Source organism: Entelurus aequoreus, linkage group LG03 (assembly GCF_033978785.1).
Source record: "Entelurus aequoreus isolate RoL-2023_Sb linkage group LG03, RoL_Eaeq_v1.1, whole genome shotgun sequence".
Classification (NCBI taxonomy): Eukaryota; Metazoa; Chordata; class Actinopteri; order Syngnathiformes; family Syngnathidae; genus Entelurus; species Entelurus aequoreus.
In genome coordinates this window covers 57,309,485-57,330,582 of record NC_084733.1, presented here as the reverse complement: position 1 = coordinate 57,330,582, position 21,098 = coordinate 57,309,485, and the positions used below count along the sequence as shown (strand labels likewise).

The window sequence follows — 21,098 nt, the reverse complement described above, 5'->3', positions numbered from 1 at the left end:
AAATAAATATAAATGATATATATGAATGAGGTAGATCCCCTCGACTTGGTCAATTGAAAAGTAACTTGCCTGCAGAAAAAGTGTGCGCACCCCTGCTTTAAAGTTATTACTCAGGACTTGCTTGTGACTTGCACATGAGTGACTTACTCCTACCTCTGATCAAAACAACATGGCTTTGTGAAACCAGGTGGGTTTGGTTGGCCTCAGCTTGCCAAGGTATAATCCGGGGCAGTAAACCTTAATTTGGTGCCGGGGTCTAGATTGATTATATTATTTACAGTGTCAGGGAAATTAAATTTTGAAAAGCAATTAGTTCTAGTTACAACATGATTTAATTTGTAACACAATTACTCCTTGATAAATGTTATTTACCAGTGAAAATTATTACTAAATTATGCCTAAGGTGTTTAAAGATAATACAAGCATGTTTAACACATATAGATTCCTTTCTTTCATGAAGACAAGAATATAAATTGGTGTATTACCTGATTCTGATGACTTGCATTGATAGGAATCAGACAGTGGTGCTGATAACGTCCACATTTTCAAATGGAGGAGAAAAAAATTCCTCCTTTCTGTCCAATACCACATGAAAGTGGTTGGTTTTTGGCATCTTATTTGTCCAGCTTCCGTACTCCTTTGTATACACTTTACAAGAAATATATTGGCGGCAAACTCCGTAGCTTGCTAGCTTGTGCACGCCAGCTTTCTGAGACTCTTATTTTGTTAGCGCAAGCAGGATGAAGCAGCGCTTTTATTGTGCAACTGTGCAGTCGGTCTTTGGAGTTTTGACGACAGGTACGGCGCCAGAGTCTGTTGAAATAAAAAGTGTTTCTCGCCTTCCTGTCGGTAATTTTTTCTTAATAATGAGCTGGCAGCAGCCAGCGTCATCTCAGAAGACCCTCGATTGCCGTGAATGTCACGAAAGTGACGTCATAGTGAAGATTTATGATCGCTCATTTTTAGGACAATTTTTTTAATGCCTGGCTGGCGATCGACTGACACACCCTCCGCGATCGACTGGTAGCTCGCGATCGACGTAATGGGCACCCCTGGTGTGGGGAATGGCAGTCACCGTTGCAGCCTTCAAAGCCCTCTAAAACAACTTCAAAACCTTGCAGCAACGTTGTATATACACAGTGCAAGTCTATATATGATGTAGTAACAGACACGTTCATAACAATATGTAATATGTTACATTTTTACCTTATTTTGATCATTTAAATCATTTCCGGGACTAATTGCTTCCGCACATTGATTTCTGTTTCCATAGCAGCTCACGTCTGACTTCTGGCAAAATGTGTCTTCATACTTCAGGAATCAAACACAAATGTGTTTTTTAATCATGGCAGACTTGGTAACAGACAACAAAGACAACTATTTTTGGACAAATGAGGATTCTCAACCGTATACTTTAGAAGCTAAATATACTGCTGCCTATAGAAGCCAGCACAAAGGAAAAGTGAGACGTTGGAGCCGACGGAAGCCCGGAGAGGGGGATTAAAGAGAATTTGACACTATAAATATGGAACTTGGAGCTAAGCTATTTCGACATAAATGGAGTGCTTACACAAAATCAACAGGAAATGTCCCCGGCCAGCTGGACCAGACGAACATCTGTCCATCGAGTGAGTCGCTTTAATATCCATCATGATACACGCAGTACACCCTGCGTGTTATTACAACTACAGTACATACGCTGTCTGGCTAGCTCAGCTGTGTACAAACAAAGCATAAAATGTGGGCTAATACTTTACAGGTACTGTAATTTGATTGGTCATGGTTTTCAGTCAGTACAAATTGGTGTCGTATCGCATTGTGTTGTGAATTACAAACTCAAACGCGTTTCGTGGTGTTGTACAAACCCCGTTTCCATATGAGTTGGGAAATTGTGTTGGATGTAAATATAAACGGAATACAATGATTTGCAAATAATTTTCAACCCATATTCAGTTGAATATGCTACAAAGACAACATATTTAATAATAATAATACCTGGGATTTATATAGCGCTTTTCTAAGTACCCAAAGTCGCTTTACATGTTTTTCTGAAACCCATCAATCATTCACACCTGGTGGTGGTAAGCTACTTTTGTAGCCACAGCTGCACTGGGGTAGACTGACGGAAGCGTGGCTGCAATTTGCGCCTACGGCCCCTCCGACCACCACCTATCATTCATCATTCATTTCACTGGTGTGAGCGGCACCGGGGGCAAAGGGTGAAGTGTCCTGCCCAAGGACACAACGGCAGTGATTTTTAGATGGTAAGAAGCGGGGAGCGAACCTGCAACCCTCAGGTTTCTGGCACGGTTGCTCTACCCACTACGCTACGCCGCCCCCTAATATTTGATGTTCAAACTGATAAACAATTCATTAACTTTAGAATTTGATACCAGCAACACGTGACAAAGAAGTTGGGAAAGGTGGCAATAAATACTGATAAAGTTGAGGAATGCTCATCAAACACTTATTTGGAACATCCCACAGGTGAACAGGCAAATTGGGAACAGGTGGGTGCCATGATTGGGTATAAAAGAAGATTCCATGAAATGCTCAGTCATTCACAAACAAAGATGGGGCGAGGGTCACCACTTTGTCAACAAATGCATGAGCATATTGTTGAACAGTTTAAGAAAAACCTTTCTCAACCAGCTATTGCAAGGAATTTAGGGATTTCACCATCTACGTTCCCTAATATCATCAAAGGGTTCAGAGAATCTGGAGAAATCACTGCACGTAAGCAGCTAAGCCCGTGACCTACGATCCCTCAGGCTGTACTGCATAAACAAGCAACATCAGTGTGTAAAGGATATCACCACATGGGCTCAGGAACACTTCAGAAACCCACTGTCAGTAAATACAGTTGGTCGCTACATCTGTAAGTGCAAGTTAAAACTCTCCTATACAAGGCGAAAACCGTTTATCAACAACACCCAGAAACGCTGTTGGCTTCGCTGGGCCTGAGCTCATCTAAGATGGACTGATACAAAGTGGAAAAGTGTTCTGTGGTCTGACGAGTCCACATTTCAAATTGTTTTTGGAAACTGTGGACGTCGTGTCCTCCGGACCAAAGAGGAAAAGAACCATCCGGATTGTTATAGGCGCAAAGTTGAAAAGCCAGCATCTGTGATGGTATGGGGGTGTATTAGTGCCCAAAACATGGGTAACTTACACATCTGGGAAGGCGCCATTAATGCTGAAATGTACATACAGGTTTTGGAGCAACATATGTTGCCATCCAAGCAACGTTACCATGGACGCCCCTGCTTATTTCAGCAAGGCAAGGCAAGGCAAGGCAACTTTATTTGTATAGCGCTTTTCATACACAAGGCAGACTCAAAGTGCTTCACAGACAACAAAGTGAAATGAAAGAAAATAAAAGCAAAATTAAAATGCAGACAATAAAAATAAAAATAGCAAGACAATGCCAAGCCACATGTTATATCAATGTGGCTTTATAGTAAAAGAGTGCGGGTACTAGACTGGCCTGCCTGTAGTCCAGACCTGTCTCCCATTGAAAATGTGTGGCACATTATGAATCCTAAAATACCACAACGGAGACCCCGGACTATTGAACAACTTAAGCTGTACATCAAGCAAGAATGGGAAAGAATTCCACCTGAGAAGCTTAAAAAATGTGTCTCCTCAGTTCCCAAACGTTTACTGAGTGTTGTTAAAAGGAAAGGCCATGTAACACAATGGTGCACATGCCCTTTCCCAACTACTTTGGCACGTGTTGCAGCCATGAAATTCTGAGTTAATTATTATTTGCAAAAAAAAAAAAAAAGTTTATGAGTTTGAACATCAAATATCTTGTCTTTGTAGTGCATTCAACTGAATATGGGTTGAAAATGATTTGCAAATCATTGTATTCCGTTTATATTTACATCTAACACAATTTCTCAACTCATATGGAAACGGGGTTTGTAGAAGCTGGCTTATTTCTTGCCGTAGTTAGCTTCTACGGCTAATACCGAAGCATGACAATGTGTTATTAAAATAGAAGAAGAGTTCTTCGGTGTTCGCTCTTACAATAACAATGTCGCTACAGCTTGGTTATTATACAGGCAACTGAAGTATTGTAGACGTTTTATTTTATTTTATATTTTTTATAATTTTTTTTTTTTTTTAAATATTTTTTATGGATTTTTACAATTAAAATCACATTCAACAGTCATAATTTGCTCACGCAAACCCTTCATACAGGCACACATCCACTCATACATACTCACATGCACACTTGAGGAGAGAGGTGCACTTAAACTTTAACAACTCAAGGTTTACAGTATAAACATTATAAAAAATATTGAGATATTGTATATATATATCCATCCATCCCGCTCTGGCTCAGGATCAGCAGGCTATCCAGACCATAACAAGATGGATGAACATTCCTCGGCATCAAGGATCCTCAGGAAGTGATCTCAAGATCACCTCCCGAGGACCTCTCCATCGTTCACACTTAAAAAAGAAAAGGAAAGTCACAGAAATGGATCAGATGTAAAACAATACAAAATAAAAAGTCACAAAACATTTTTTATAAATAAATAAGCAAGTAAACCGTGGCAAAATCATATGAAAAGTAACAAAAAAATCAAATAAAAAATAAAAAACAATAGTAGCGCAGGATCAATACACAAAATAATGTCACGTGGGGGTTGCATATTTGTGCGGGATCGTTCCTCCAGTGCAACACGGACACTCCGGACAAAAACGTGAAGGTAAGAGATTATTTATTTACATAAATCATAGGCAAACAGAAAACAAGCAAAAGAAAAGCGTGCCGAACGCACGGGAAGCTAAGGCTAACACTTAGCACAGAACTAGGACATGAAATAAACCAACATAACACTTGCTTACCGCAAACAAGGAAGCCAGACAGTGTGTGGCGAGCAACGTGAATAAATAGCCCTCTGATTAGTGCTCAACAGCCAGGTGAAACCAATTCGTACCCATGGTAACCAAAACAAACCCCTGAAGTGCAGGGGCGGATTAAGAAATTTTGGCCCCCTGGGCCTGACATGGTCTTGGCCCCTCAACCCCCCGCGCGTGTGGGCGCACACACACGCACGCACTATGCAAGAAATACTGTATACTGTGAACAGACATGCACACTGTACATACAGAAGAGTGCACATACTGCACACACACTATTAGGTATACCACACAGACACTGACAAGCACAGGTTTCACACAGACACAGGGGGAGGGGATAAATGGCCTAAAAATAAACATTTTGGAAAATGATTACGCCCACTTCAGTGATGGTGCATTGGGTCATTTGAGAGATATTATGTATTGGAAGTTGGTAGCTATCATGAAATAAACCCCCCACCCCACCCAAAAAACTAAATCGGACATGATTTTTGCCCCCTTTTCCTCCCTTCTATCATTAAAAATAAAATAATATCTTAGGAAAACACTTTGGCATAACGGCAGCTGTGCAGCAAATTGAGGCTCAAAGTCTGTATCTATTTGTGGTTAAGCTTGAGGAGAAGGAGAAAGGTAAAATGATAACATGCATCGGAGAGCACCACAAAGAAAGGTGTAGGCCAGTTCATGGTACAAGGGCTGCATGCAGGTCAAGATAGCCCATTTCCAAGAATGCTATAGTGGCTGGACAGGCACTGGACATGTCCTGAACTCAGTGTCAGACGTGGCTGCCGAATACTTGGATGAAGTGAAGCAGCTGACAGATCTCATGCTGCCCCATCTGAAGACTGTCCTGGCCAGGCAGAGGATGGATGAGGAGACCTTCCCAATGGACCCTGTCAGTGAACAGGCTAGTAACATTGATGGCACCCCTGTGCACAACATTGGGATGGAGAGACAATGTGGCAAGGTGGACTACAAACTGAAGAAGTTGGGCACACTGAACGCAGTCAATAGGTCAATAATTTTACAGAAGAGCCAGGAGCTTCAGAGGTTTCAAGGCAGCAGCACAAGCAAAAAGGGAGGTTGAACTCAACTGGAGTAAATTCATGAAGGCAAAATTCGAGAGTAGGGCAGATGAGAAACAAGAGATGGCTCAAAGAAAGGAGAGTAAGAGACTAGACATGCTGGACACACTGAAATCTTTTGATGGCCCCTTCACGATAGTGGGGAAGTTGAAAAGTTCCTTGTGGATGAAAGTCTGCACAAGAATGCAAAGCTGCAGAGAATGAAGCTTGAGGTTCAGTTTGCCAGAGAAAGCACCAAGCTTCTGCCTAAAGTCAATCCTATCTTCACAATCCAGGTGACACTTCCCAGAAATGGCAAAAGTGCAATTCTCCAAGTCATAATGGATACTTAGAATTTTATGGTGGTGGTAAGTATTCATGAAAACAGGTAGCCTAACATTAGTGAATGGGTGAATTCTGGAAATAACCTAAAAATCTTACACAGTGCACCTTTAAGCAAGGGGTTTCTTTCGTGCTTTCAATTTTGCAAAATCATCCACCACATCATTGAAGTCCAACTCTCTTGTCAGCTCACTCTCAATTGCCATTAGAGATAACGCATTTAATCTTTTCTGAGTCATTCTTGTGCGCAGCTCATTTTTTACTCTTGACAAAAGAGAGAATGAGCGTTCTCCCTCACAGTTACTGACCGGTAGAGTGAGAAAAATCTGTAGCGCAATGTATGTATTAGGAAACGTAGGCTGTAGTCCAAAATGTATTATTGTTTTGAGCAGTCCTGAAGGGGTCCTCTCCTCATCAGTGTTGTTGAGCTGTATAAAAGATTTGAACTGTATAAGCTCCTGTCCAAGACTTTCATTGAGGTCAGATGGGTATGATTCAGTGAGAATCTTGGCCTTGTGAAGGACTGAAGCATTGGACTCTGTATCCAAAGAGAAAAGGACACTGAACAAATTGTTCAGATGTTTGTAGGCCTCCAGACGGTGATTAAGGCTTGAACTCAGTTGATCAATAGAGGCAATAAATGTCTCTATTTGAAACAGTTGCCTTCCCTCAAGCACAACATCTGGGGATGCTGATTCATCAGCAAACTTTTTACGTTTCCTCGTCCGTTCAGCCCTGTAAGATGGGGTGCCACCCAACATGTTTAAGGCTTTCTGCTCAAAATGATCAAATAGATCTCTTTGGGAGAGAACAAAGGTGCGCAGAGATTCCAGCAATCTAACTGCTGTACCAAGGTCCATGTCTGCTTTTTGAAGTTGCAGACTTGTGGCCTGAAATCTGGACAGAACAGTGTCCCAAAAGCCTGCCATGAAGGCCATCTCAAGTGAATCCAGCTTCCGCACTAGACTGTCAGCTTCAGTTCGTGTGTCTCTTTTCTCTGTGTCATCAGTGGAAATAACCTGTAGTGCTGCTTTTATTTTACTGTAGTTCTGCCACAGTGCTTTGGTAGATTCTGCACGGCAACTCCAACGCGTGTTGGATAAAGCTTTAAGTGTGAGATCTATGTTGGAATTGCCAAATACCCTGTCCCATCGGTGTGTGGATGCAGTTGTGAAGTTGTAAATAGACTGAATCAAGTCAAAATACTTAGAGACTTCATTTCCACATCTGTCAATGCTGTTGACTCCCACCAAATTCAAAGAGTGAGCTGCACATGGAATATAGTGTATTAATGGGTTGCTTTTCTTTAAGTGAGCCTGCAACCCATTATACCTCCCTGACATGTTGCTGGCATTATCATAAGCCTGCCCCCTGCAATTTGACAGCTCTAACCCTAGATTTTCCAACACAGACATGACACAGTTAGCCAAACTTTCACCTGTATGGCTAGTAATGGGCTCAAAACCCACAAAGCGTTCAACAACACTGCCCTCTTTGCTAACAAAACGGAATATGAATGTCAATTGGTCCACATGAGATAAATCTGGGGTTGAATCCACAATGATAGAGTAGTATTTGCTTGCTTGCAGTTCATCTGCTATAGCCTGTTTGGTTTTTGCACCCATCAATTCAATGAATTCCTCACAAATGGTGGAGGACAGATATGAGGTATTACCTCGACCCATCTGCCCAAACTTTCTGATGTGATCCTTTAGAAAGGGATCAAATTCAGCCAGGACCTCCAGAATACCAAGGTAGTTCCCATTGAGAGGAGACCCTAACGATTCATTTTTACCCCTAAATGCAAGGCCCCTTTCTGCAAGGAATTTAATGACTGCAACAACTCTTTGTAACACCTGCCTCCAATAGCTGCTCTCTGCCTGAAACTGTTTGAACAGGTCTGCATCAACTGTGGCACCTTTGGCGCGGTTCAAGACTGCTTGCATGCAGGTTATGTGCTCAGCACTTCGCTCATGTTCACCAAATCTTTCTGAGTGTTTCCAATCACAATAGCCTGTCACAAAAGAATGCGTTTTTGGGGAAAACAGTTTGCATGCAAAGCAGTAAACATTACCAGTAGAGGGAGAGTACATCAGCCACTCTCTTTGTACTCGTTGTCCATTGGGCAAGTGTGAAGTAAAATGTTCATTGTTTAGGCATCGGGTTTTGCCTCCTAGCCCACTGTTCCTCACAGAAGCTGGATAATGGCTGTGACGGTTGTGAAATGATTTTGCACCTCTTTGAATAAGAACTTCCTTCATTGACTCAGTGAGGGTCTCAGCCCATTTAGCGGGATCACTAGGTAGAGTTGTCACTGTAGATGGTGTTGAAGAAAGATTCAGCTCATTTTCTATGCTGTCCAGAGGTGCAGTGACCTCACATTCATCCGAGCAACTGGCTACTGCTGAATTGGTTGAATCATAAGCATCAGAAGCATTTGGTTCAGTGTCTACACTTGTAGTGGTCTCAGGATCTTGGGAGCTACATGCTAGCTCAGGTGCATTGCTAACCTTAGCTGAATTTGCAGTAGCATTTATAGAATTGCTTTCAGCAGATGTCTTTGTACTGAAGAAGCTGGAGATATTTGGAACACTCTCAAGTAAAACTGATTCCTTTTTTTTCTTTTCTTGCTGAATTTTTTTTCTAGCTCCTCCACTTAAACGTTTATGATCCATATTTCCCTTCTTTCTTTGCACATTGGCTCTTTGCCTATCACAACAGATAAACCAACTATGTGTGTGTGTGTGTGTGTGTGTGTGTGTGTGTGTGTGTGTGTGTGAGTTTGTTTGTGTGTTTATGATCGGTGCTGCTTCCTTCAAGTGTGTGAGGTGATTTAGAAAACTAGCAACCCAGCATCAACACTCCAAAGCAGAGAATAACAGCTTACTAGCATAGACAATTGAGAGCAGAGAATCAACTGATTCGTCTGATAGACAGCAGGAGAGCAGAGTGGTCAGTGATGATCGAATCAAGAAAATGTCTAAATGGCAAGGGAACAGACTGATTTGTACTGAGGAGAAAGAGAGAGAGAGCCAATTACAGTGAAATATATTCCAAAAGAGCCAAGTGACTAGCTGAAGGCAGGGACAAATGCCTTGGAGTGACCAACAAGAGTGCAAAGTACCAAATGGCAAAATGTGGAAAGACCAACAGGCAGATCTGCTTTTACCTCTTATCTTCACAACCAAAAAGTTGCTAAATGATGTTTTCAGTCGCTAGCCAGGTATGGCCAAAAGACGCGAAATCTAGCGGCAAAGTCGGTCAATCACACTGACAGTGAAACAAATATTTTGAAAAGATAATAATTGTACACCTTTGTGCACTTTAGTCTTCTATCTAAATATTTTCACAAAGGACACCAAGGCAGCTTGCTAGCTATGATGGGAGCAACAATGTCTGATAGACAGCAGGAGAGCAGAGTGGTCAGTGATGATCCAATCAAGAAAATGTCTAAATGGCAAGGGAACAGACTGATTTGTACTGAGGAGAAAGAGAGAGCCAAGTACAGTTAAATATATTCCAGAGCCAAGTGACTAACTGAAGGCAAAGACAACAGCCAGATACCTTAGCAGAGACCAACAAGAATTCAAAGTACCTAATAGCAAGATGGCGAGACCAACACAATAAATTGTATTAGGATTTAATTTATTAACGTTAATCTTAACAGCCAAAAAGTTGCTGAATAATGTTTGTAGTCGCTAGCCAGGTATGCCCAAAACAAGAGTCGCTAAACCTAGCAGCAAAGTTGCTTAATTGCAACACACTCTAGGATTCAGGGGAATTAAGGATAATAAAGATATTAATTGTACAACTTTTTGTACTTTTTTTCTAGTTTTTTGAGTCGCCAGCCATGTATGGCCAAAAGTCGCTAATTGAATGCCAACGTTGCTTAATCGCCAACACACTGGGACTCACTGAAGGACTGACTGAATAAAAAAGATAATTAAGATAATTGTGTACTTTTCTCTTCTGATATTTTCTCTAAGGACCCCAAGCTATCTGCAAGCAGCAATAATGTCTGACAGACAGGAGAGCAGAGTGGTCAGTGATGAATGGCAAGGGAACAGGCTGATTTGTACTGAGGAGAAAGAGAGAGAGAGAGCCAATTACAGTGAAATATATTCCAAAAGAGCCAAGTGACTAGCTGAAGGCAGGGACAAATGCCTTGGAGTGACCAAGAAGAGTGCAAAGTACCAAATGGCAAAATGTGGGAAGACCAACAGGAAGATCTGCTTTTACCACTTATCTTCACAACCAAAAAGTCGCTAAATGATGTTTTTAGTCGCTAGCCAGGTATGGCCAAAAGACGCGAAATCTAGCGGCAAAGTCGGTCAATCACACAGTGAAACAAATAATTTTAAAAAGATAGTAATCGTACAATGTCTTGTACTTTTGTCTTCTTTCTTAATATTTCTCAAAGGACACCAAAATGTCGCTATCTGCAGGCAGCTTGCTAGCTATGATGGCAGCAACAATGTACCTTAGAGTGACTGACCAACAAGAGCTCAAAGTACCTAATGGCAAAATGTGGAGAGACAGACACAATAAATTGCATTAAGATGAAGAGAACTGTTGCTATTATTAATCTTAACATCAACCAGAAAGTCGCTAAATGTCACCAGCCAGGTATGGCCAAAAGTCGCTTAATTGGCCACACACAGTAACAGAGAAACTAACAAAAAAAAGATCATAAAGATAATAGTTGTACAACTGTGTGTACTTTTGTCTTCTTTCTAAATATTTTCCCAAAGGACACCAAAATGTTGCTATCTGCAGGCGGGAGCGTGCCTATGTTCCCCGGGTCCTATGTTCCCCGGGTCCTATGTTCCCCGGTTGTTCCTGGGTCTTTGTATGCGACCGGGGAACTTAGGACCCTTTTTCTAAAAAAGGGTCCTATGTTCCCTGCATTGTATCTGGCGAAATTGCGAAATTGTGCCCTGACCAAAACCATCCCTAAACCTAACCTGTCACAGGGCGTTGTGGAGCACTTTTTTTTGGCGAAATTGTGCCCTGACCAAAACTATCCCTAAACCTAACCTGTCACAGGGCGTTGTGGAGCACTTTTTTTTGGCGAAATTGTGCCCTGACCAAAACTATCCCTAAACCTAACCTGTCACAGGGCGTTGTGGAGCACTTTTTTGGCGAAATTGTGCCCTGACCAAAACCATCCCTAAACCTAACCTGTCACAGGGCGTGCGGCAGCAGATAGAGCAACTCAAACGCGAACTTCCTTCCTTCGACAACTTAAACGCGTCTCTGTCATGCGTGTCTGCGTGCGTCTTACTTAGTCGCGCATTGGAAGCAGCGGGGAACATAGAACCCTTTTCTGGAAAAAGTGTTGTACGTTCCCCGCAGCGGGGAACATAGAACCCTTTTTTTTAAAAAGGGTCCTTAGTTCCCCGGTAGAGGGGAACATAGGACCCGGGTAACATAGGGACGGGGAACATAGGGATGACCCGCTGCAGGCAGCTTGCTAGCTATGATGGCAGCAACGATGTCTGCCAGACAGGAGAGAGTGGTCAGTGACGATCGAATCGAGAAAATGACAAAATGGGTCAAAGACCAAAAAGTTATTAACTGACAGCAGTGACAAATGTCAGACTGTAAACTTTCTCGAAAGAAAAGGACAAAATGGGAAGATGCTGATAATAACAGCAAAATGGAAAATATAAGAATTTCCAAGTAATGCTCAACTCAAGTGTGTGTGTGTGTGTGTGTGCGCGCGTTAAACTTCTTGTTGAATGATTTCAAATTATCTCTGAGTCTGAACTGAGGGAAAGGAAACCAAATTTTGAGCAGTCTCTCACGAGTTCAAAATACCAAATGAGGAGATTCTAAAAGAACAGACCGGTTTATGAAAGACTTGATGGGGGAGGGGCACAGCTAAGAATACTTGAGTGAGATTCTGTGATCCAAATTCGAGATAGAGCTTTTTGATAATGATAATTTGTCAGAGTAAGGTTGTGTAATCAAAATTTGAGAATGAGCTTTGTCAATCAATCAAGAATATTTGCATTAAGTTCTGTGATCAAAATTCAGAAACAACCTTTAATAATTGATAAAGAATATGTGAGTGAGGTTGTGTGATCCATCCAATTTGAGAATTAGCTTTGATAATAATGATTGAGAGCCTCTGGCCCTCTGTGGATCATGGCCGCGGGGCCAATTTAGCCTGGCCCCTTGGGGCCTCTGTGGGTCGTGGCCGCGGGGCCAAGTTGGCCTGGCCCCTTGGGGCCTCTGACCCTCTATGGATCGGGGCCAAGTTGGCCTGACCCCTCGGGGCCTCTGGCCCTCTATGGATCATGGCCGCGGGGCCAAGTTGGCCTGACCCCTTAGGACCTCAGGCCCTCTGTGGGTCGCGGCCGCAGGGCCAAGTTGACCTGGCCCCTTGGGGCCTCTTACCCTCTATGGATCGTGGCCGCGGGGCCAAGTTGACCTGGCCCCTTGGGGCCTCTGGCCTTCTGTGGCTCGCAGCCGCGGGGCCAAGTTGGCCTGGCCCTTTGGGGCCTCTGGCCTTCTGTGGGTCGTGGCCGCGGGGCCAAGTTGGCCTGGCCCCTTGGGGCCTCTGACCGTCTATGGATCGTGGCCGCGGGGCCAAGTTGACCTGGCCCCCTGGGGCCTCTGACCCTCTATGGATCGTGGCCGCGGGGCCAAGTTGGCCTGGCCCCTTGGGGCCTCTGACCGTCTATGGATCATGGCCGCGGGGCCATGTTGGCCTGGCCCCTTGGGGCCTCTGGCCCTCTGTGGGTCGCGGCCGCGGGGCCAAGTTGACCTGGCCCCTTGGGGCCTCTTACCCTCTATGGATCATGGCCGCGGGGCCAAGTTGGCCTGGCCCCTTGGGGCTTAAGATTATTATTTTTGCAAAAGTAGTTTTGCTTGGGTCGCGGCCGCGGGGCCAAGTTGGCCTGGCCCCTTGGGGCCTCTGGCCCCCTGGGCCTGGGCCCGGTAGGCCCGGTCATTAATCCACCTATGCTGAAGTGCACAAAACAGCTAAGGAAGTCCAAAACTAACAGAACATAACTAAACAAAACATGATCCGGACCACGGATCATGACAAATAATAAAGATAATAAAAAAGGAATACAACTACAAAAAAGATGGCAGTTTTTTTTTTTCTTTAATAGTCTATACGTTATAATTCATAATTGGGCAGCACGGTGGGAGAGGGGTTAGTGTATCTGCCTCACAATACGAAGGTCCTGAGTAGTCTTGGGTTCAATCCCGGGCTTGGGATCTTTCTGTGTGGAGTTTGCATGTTCTCCCCGTGACTGCGTGGGTTTCCTCCGGGTTCTCCGGCTTCCTCCCACTTCCAAAGACATGCACCTGGGGATAGGTTCTCATACAAGAATGTAGGTTATAGTTTGATTTAGCATGCTGATTGAGTGTTCATTTATTCATCTAGCCTATTTCTATTCATTTGTCCATCAGTCAAATATTTTTAAAGACTAATCCAATTGTTTACTGACTATTTATATCTGTGTGTGGCATTGCATTAGTGTTTTACAAAAATAAATGTAAAAACAGAGGCTTGAGAAGCTTAACTAAATGCTTTCATTTTACATTTTGAATGGGACTTTTTGGGGGGGGCATCATTTATTTTATTCAATCAACAGTGATGTTTTTTTACGTTTGATGAAGTTCTGTTCACAAAAATAAATTTGTATTGCAAATGTTTGCATGCATGTCTGCGTATTATGACCACAAAATGTTTATATTTATGTCTGTATATGATGGTTAGTATAAATTACCCCACATTTCCTGTTAATTTCCATTAATTCCCAAGGACCGTGTCCAACTTTGAATAATCAAAAAATAGTCAATATTTCCAAACTTCCCGAGCTTAACTTCCCGTGGTAAAATTCCAGAAATTTACCGGAAACTTTCCACCCCTTTACAAACCTAATCACCACGAAGATACTGAAATCCCTCCACAATCATGGCGTGATGCTCCAACCTGTCGTGTTTTGTTATATTGTGGAACATGCAGCACGCATCTATAATCTGCGCCATTTTTTCTGGGCTTTACATAAGTGCTCCTCCTGTGCGGTCAGAGGTAGGTAGTGTAGCCAAAAAATTGTACTCAACTAAGATTACCGTTACTTTACAGCACAGGTGTCAAACTCAAAGCCCAAGGGCCAGCTCTGGCCTGCCACCTCCTTTTATGTCACCCGCAAAAGCCTGGCAATAATATGTGCTAATAAGTTGGCATATTTTCCGCTACTTTTTTACCAAGATTTGAACCCTGCGGTGGATTGTTCTTAGCTCATGGCTAAAGTGTGTAATGGATTAAGCAAATAAATCAAACAATGTACTAAAATGATCCACTTCAAGCGGCCCTCTGAGGGCAACCATAACTGCGATGTGGCCTTCAGTGAAAGCGAGTTTAACACGCCTGCTTTAGAGTAACATAACTCAAGTAAAAGTGAAAAGTAGTCATCCTAATAAATACTTGAGTAAGAGTAAGTAAGCATTCCGTGAAAAAACTTCTTAGAAATTAAGTAACTTATGGGTAACTTCTGATTTATTTAGTAGCTATATTTTATTGGTTCATGGACTACAACTGTAGTGCGTGCGTGCGTGTCTGTGTGTGTGTGTGTGTGTGTGTGTGTGTGTGTGTGTGTGTGTGTGTGTGTGTGTGTGTGTGTGTGTGTGTGTGTGTGTGTGTGTGCGTGTGTCTGTGTGTGTGCGTGTGTCTGTGTGTGTGCGTGCGTGTGTGTAAAATATAAAAAAACATCTACAATTTACTGCAATGTGGTTGCTCCAGCTGGAAGTGAAAATCTTTTAGGCTGTAATGTGAACTGACACAACTGATAAAATGTTATTGTTCCTGGTTTGTTAGTAAACATTTAAGATTTGCCTCTTCTCATGTCATGTCACTTTTTTCAGTCAGTACGTTTTCATGCACTAAACAAGTCGGATTTGTCAAATAATTCAGTTTCTTCTTTTTTCACACCTATATGTGAATTCCAAGTTGCCATGCCATGTATCTCTAATGCGACTGTTGGCCATACGCAGTATGCCTCTCGTACACTAGGGGGCGATTGTGTTTATTTGAGCTTTTTTAGCTGTTAATGTTGTAATATAAGTACAGAAGAAAAAGAGACTGCTACATGCTAATAAGGTAGTGCTAATACTTGTCAAGGTACGGATCTAACAGATAACCACAACTTTCCACTGCTGTTTGGTGTTGTTGGTAATGTTTTACTGTGTTTAAATGACACATGTAGTTATTTAATGTGTTAATTGTGACGGGATAGCGGGAGAGGAAGACGGCAGAGAGACGATGACGTCGTTAGCTGTCAGCGTGTTTATTGACAACTTAGTATGTAAGTGCAGTGTGTAATTAACCCAAAGAGATGTAATGTGACTAAGTGAGAGACTTATCTGAGCGTGGTTGTCAGAGGGTGTTGATGGTGCGTGTTGAGATCCAGGCAGAAATCCAATTAGGGCAAGGCAGGCTCGAGCGTCGGAGGACAGGCGGATGGTCGAGGACAAGAGCGTGGCGTTGTGGTCAGAAAGCAGGCGTGAAGTCGAAGTCCAGGAAGGCAAGGGGGAATCCACAGGGGATCCAAAGTGACGAGACACAACTCGACGGCAAGGAAGGACGACGGGGAGCTGGACCCTCTACCTTATGCAAGACTCCCGACGAGCTTCGAGGTGCCTCAGGGTAAGTTCGGTAAAAATCCTCAATAAGGGAGGGATCGGCGATGTAAGAAGCCGGGACCCATGATCTGTCCTCAGGTCCATAGCCCTCCTAGTCCACGAGGTAGACCCATCCTCTTCCCTGTCGTCGGACCTTGAGAATCTCCCTGCCGGTCCACACCTGGTCCCCATCCTCGAGGACCCTAGGCGGAGGGGGGGGGGGCATGGGTGGGGGACGACAGTGAACTGTTGGTTACTGGTCTGACCTGAGACACGTGGAACACCGGGTGGGATCTCATGGAACGAGGGAGATCCAGGCAAACTGCGGCAGGATTGAGCCTGGATCCGACCGTATAAGGTCCAACGAAACGTGGTGCTAGCTTCTGAGAGGATATCGGGAGGTGGAGGTCGTTGGCCCGTAGCAGCACCTGCTGTCCGGGCTGATAGTCAGGAGCCGGGATACGCCGCCGGTTGGTGTTACGACGCACCTTCTCAGATGCTTCAATAAGGCAGCGCGGGCAGACCTCCACACCTTGCGGCATCGTCTCAGGTGGGCTCGGGTGGAAGGGACTGCCACTTCGATCTCCTGGGAGAGAAATAAAGGAGGTTGAAAACCTTGCCAGCATTCAAAAGGGGACCTACCAGTTGCCACGCAGGTCATGGAGTTAAAGGAGTACTCCACCCATGGAATGAACTTTCACCAGGAGTTGGGCTGTTGAGCAGCCATACAACGCAGCATGGTCTCTACCCCTTGGTTGGCCCTTTCCGCTTGTCCATTGCTCTGGGGGTGGTAGCCAGAAGTCAGGCTGACCGTGGCTCCGATCCCCTTGCAGAAAACTTGCCAGACCCGGGAAATGAATTGGGGGCCACTATCAGACACAATGTCGGTGGAAATCCCGTGAATTCTAACCACATGCTGAACCAGCAGTTCAGTGGTCTCGGCCGAAGATGGTAGTTTGGGCAAGGGTATGAAATGGGCCCCCTTGGAAAACCTATCGATTATGGTGATTATTGTGGTGTTACCTTTAGAGGAGGGAAGTCCAGTAATGAAGTCAAGAGCAATGTGGGACCAAGGTCGACTCGGGATTGGAAGAGGATGTAAGAGTCCAGCAGGAGGGCTGTGGTCTGCCTTGTTCCGGGCGCAGATGCAGCAGCTGGCGATAAACTCGCCAGTATCCGCCTCCATGGAAGGCCACCAGAAGCGGCGTCAAATGAATGATAGTGATCTGTGGATTCCGGGATGACATGTAAACAGACTTGAATGTGCCCAGTCGAGTACCTTGCTCCTTAAGGGTTGCGGGACAAAATGTCTATTGGGGGGTCCGTTTCCGGGACCAGGGTCGGACCGTAGGGCCGTCCTGACCAGGCCCTCGATTTCCCAAGTTACCATCCCGAAGATGCGGTTCGGGGGAAGGATGGTCTCTGCAGTTGGTCTAGTGGTGGGTTCCTCGGAGAAGATCTGCGAAAGAGCATCAGCCTTGCCATTGCGTAGACCGGGTCTGTAGGTGAGAGTGTAATTGAATCGGCCGAAAAACTGTGACCAGCGTGCTTGCCTGTCATCAGGGGCGTCACTAGATTTTAAGGACAGGGGGTGCTTAGCCCCCAGGAGATGCACAGGATGCGAGCGAACGTAGCGCACGAGCACAAAACTTCACAAACGGCTAACAAAGACTTAGAAATTATTCATTGTTATTATTATTATTAAAAAAATGCACGGGACGAAATAAAATGCTCCCCTGGACGATGGCTTTTAATCTTTTTTTTTTTCTTCTTTTTATGTATTTATTTATTTTACATTTTATATTAAATGTCTTGGTTTTTCTTCCCTCTGAAAATCCTATGAAATGTTTAACAAGCCTTCCTATAATAATACAACAGCTATTAATGTAACAATATAATAAAACAAATATATTTAGTGATGTTTTTTTTCATTATTTTAACAATAGGCTAATGTATATTACTTTATATAGATTCTACAAGAAACGCACAACTTAAAAACTAAATTATTAACAATTGCAGACACAAGGTTTCGTGCAGCTTCACTCATTGTAAAGGAAGACGGAAGTCCACGCAGGAGAAAAATGACTACAAAGATGGTGTCTGGGTTTTTCTTATATATATATATATATATATATATATATATATATATATATATATATATATATATATATATATATATATATATATATATATATATATATATATATATATATATATATGAAAGACTTAAAGGTATACTAGAGGATGTTGTGGATCATGTTGACTATTGGTCCTCCTAATTGTCAATCATTCTGGTGATGTTGCGTAAGGATTTTGAGTGATGTGGGCATTTTCTATATGAACAAGTGGAATGGATTGGATACCGACACACTAAAGGGGCGCTCTCTACCTTACGCTATGAAGTGAGGGAAAGCTGAGTGAATAATGCCAGGTTATATGATTATTTATTGAAACTCATATTCGGGCCACTTTATAATGAATATGTCGGCATGTATTTGTAAAGAAAAAAAACAGAAAAAAAAATATATATATAACACCAAATTATTTAGGGGGGCTTAAGAATATTTTAAAATAGGCCTAACAACGCCAATGCCTGTCATTAAGTCTCTTTGCGGAACGTATCTGAATAAGGTTGCGGTGGTCGGTCAGGACCAGGAACGGATGCTTGGCCCCCTCTAGCCAGTGTCTCCACTCAACCAAAGCATCGTGGATGGCCAATAGTTCTCGGTTCCCTGCATCATAGTTCCTCTCGGCTGGGGTTAGGCGTCTGGAAAAGAATGCACAAGGGTGCAACACATTATTCTCATTAGATCTTTGGGACAATACTGCCCCAATTCCGGAATCAGATGCGTCTACTTCCACCGTGAACGGTTTGTCAGGTTCAGGGTGTACCAGGATGGGAGAGGAACTGAAGCTCCTCTTGAGGCTCAAGAATGCAATGTCTGCCTCCTTGTTCCAAACGAAAGCTGTATTGGTAGAAGTTAGCGCGTGGAGGGGTGCGGCTACCTTGCTGAAATTCAGTATGAAGCGACTGTAGGAACCCGCAAAGCCTAGGAATCTCCTAAGCTCAGTACTAGTGGTGGGTTGGGGCCAATCCACCACTACCTTGACCTTCTTGGGGTCGGCTCGGATGTTACCTCTTTCGATGATGTGACCCAAGAAGTTAACTGATGAAGAATGGAACTCGCACTTCTCTGCCTTGACGAAAAGACGATTCTCGAGGAGGCGCTGGAGACAAGGCGAACGTGCTGTTGATGGTCCTGCAGGTTGTGAGAGAAAATCAGAATATCATCAAGATATACGACCACAAACTTCTCGAGCATGTCTCTCAGCACGTCGTTAACTAGAGTCTGGAAGACGGCTGGGGCGTTGGTCAGGCAGAAGGGCATGACCCGGTACTCGAAGTGACCTAAGTGTGTGTTGAAGGCCGTCTTCCATTCGTCCCCCTTCCTAATCCGGACAAGATGGTATGCATTACGGAGATCCAGCTTGGTGAAAATGGTAGCAGGGGCAAGGGGTTCGAAGGAGGAGCTCATGAGTGGTAGAGGATAGAGGTTCTTGACCGTGATGAGGTTGAGTTTGCGGTAGTCGATGCACGGACGTAGGGACCCATCCTTCTTGCCGACAAAGAAGAATCCAGCGGCTACCATTGATTTGGGGGGTGTGATGATACCAGATGCGAGTGATTCCGTGATGTAGTCCGACATGGTCTCTTTCTCGGGTATGGACAGGTTATACAGGCGGCTAGAAGGGAGTACTGCGTCGGGTATGAGATCAATGGCACAGTCATATGGTCTGTGCGGGGGTAGTGATAGTGCCTGTTCCTTACTAAATACAGCAGCAAGGTCGTGGTAGACAGCGGGAACCCCAGATAGGTCAAATGGGGAGGCCTTGAGTTTGGGGTTCTCCGAGACGGGGACTGCTGCCTTGAGGCAGTTAGCATGGCATGCCGTGCTCCAGGCTAGGATCCTCCCTGAGATCCAGGAAATCTGGGGGTCGTGCTGGCAAAGCCATGAACGGCCGAGGACAAGAGGAGCGACAAGGGCATTGAGGATCAACAAGCTAATTTTCTCCGTGTGGTTGCCTGACAGGGTTAGAGTGACCAGTGCTGTACGGTGGGTGATGGGTCCCAGGGGATGCCTATCCAAGGCCTGAGCTGGTAAAGACTTGTCCAGAGGCACAGGCGAAATCACGGTCCATGAAACTCTCATCTGCTCCAGAGTCCAAATATGCTCCCACCTTTAGTCTTTTTGCCTTCCAAGACAACGTTGCGGGGAAAAGAATGCCAGGGTCACTGCGGCTCTGGAGAAATGTGGTGTGGCTCACAAGTACTCCCCTTACTAGTGAGCCTGATCTTTTGGTCCAGTGGGGCAGGTCTGGATCAATGTGACCCGCACAACCACAGTAGAGGCAGAGGCGCTGCCGGAACCTCCTCTCCCGTTCCTCCGTGGCAAGTCGAGTCCTGCCCAACTGCATGGGTTCCACCCCTCTGGTAGGTGCGGGGAAAAACCCAGACTGGTCCGCCAAGTGGGCCCATTCCTCCCGATTTCTGGCCGCGGTAGGGGAGTAGGAGGCGGTCCGAGTCTCCCACGCCGGCCGTCTGGTCCTCTCGCGGACAGCAAGTCTTCGTTCCGCTCCTCGTTCCTTGAGCCTTTGGTCTATAAGCAGGGCCATCTGGATGGGGTCATGGTAGGTGGCTGGTCGGTCTCGCAACAATACGTCTTTGATTTCGTCGGAGAGGCCCCGACGGTAGGCGCTCAACAAGGCCTTGTTATCCCACCCGCTGTCGGCGGCCAGGGTGTGGAACTCGAGGGTGTAGTCTGCTACAGAGCGAGAGCCTTACTGGAGGGAGTAAAGACGTGAGGCGGCGTTTCCTCCCTCGGCGGGGTGGTCAAAAACTGCCAGGATCTCAGCGCGAAAAGCAGCAAAGTTCATGCTGAGACTAAAGTTGCGGTCAACAGCTGCCGTGGCCCACTGGAGAGCCTTCCGGTCAACAGAGAAAAAATAAAGGCTATCTTGGCCCCGTCAGAAGTGTAGCGGGAGGGCTGATGACGAAAAACCATGTCACACTGGACCAGGAAGCCACGGCAAAGCTCAAAATCCCCTTCAAAAGCTCTGGGACTAGTTATCTTCGGCTTGCAGGATGAAGGGGGCATCATGGGGGCTGCAGCGGCG

General features: G+C 44.7%; 1 protein-coding gene across 1 annotated transcript in view; it reads left to right on the top strand.

Annotated features, from left to right (window-relative positions):
• Window positions 1–15,952, top strand: part of LOC133645928 (uncharacterized) — a 46,276-nt gene extending 30,324 nt beyond the window's left edge. Inside the window, exon 6 of the mRNA XM_062040857.1 lies at window positions 15,683–15,952. Coding sequence (XP_061896841.1) covers window positions 15,683–15,952 — 270 coding nt within the window. The remainder of the gene's footprint in view (window positions 1–15,682) is intronic.
• Window positions 15,953–21,098: the final 5,146 nt, after the last annotated feature.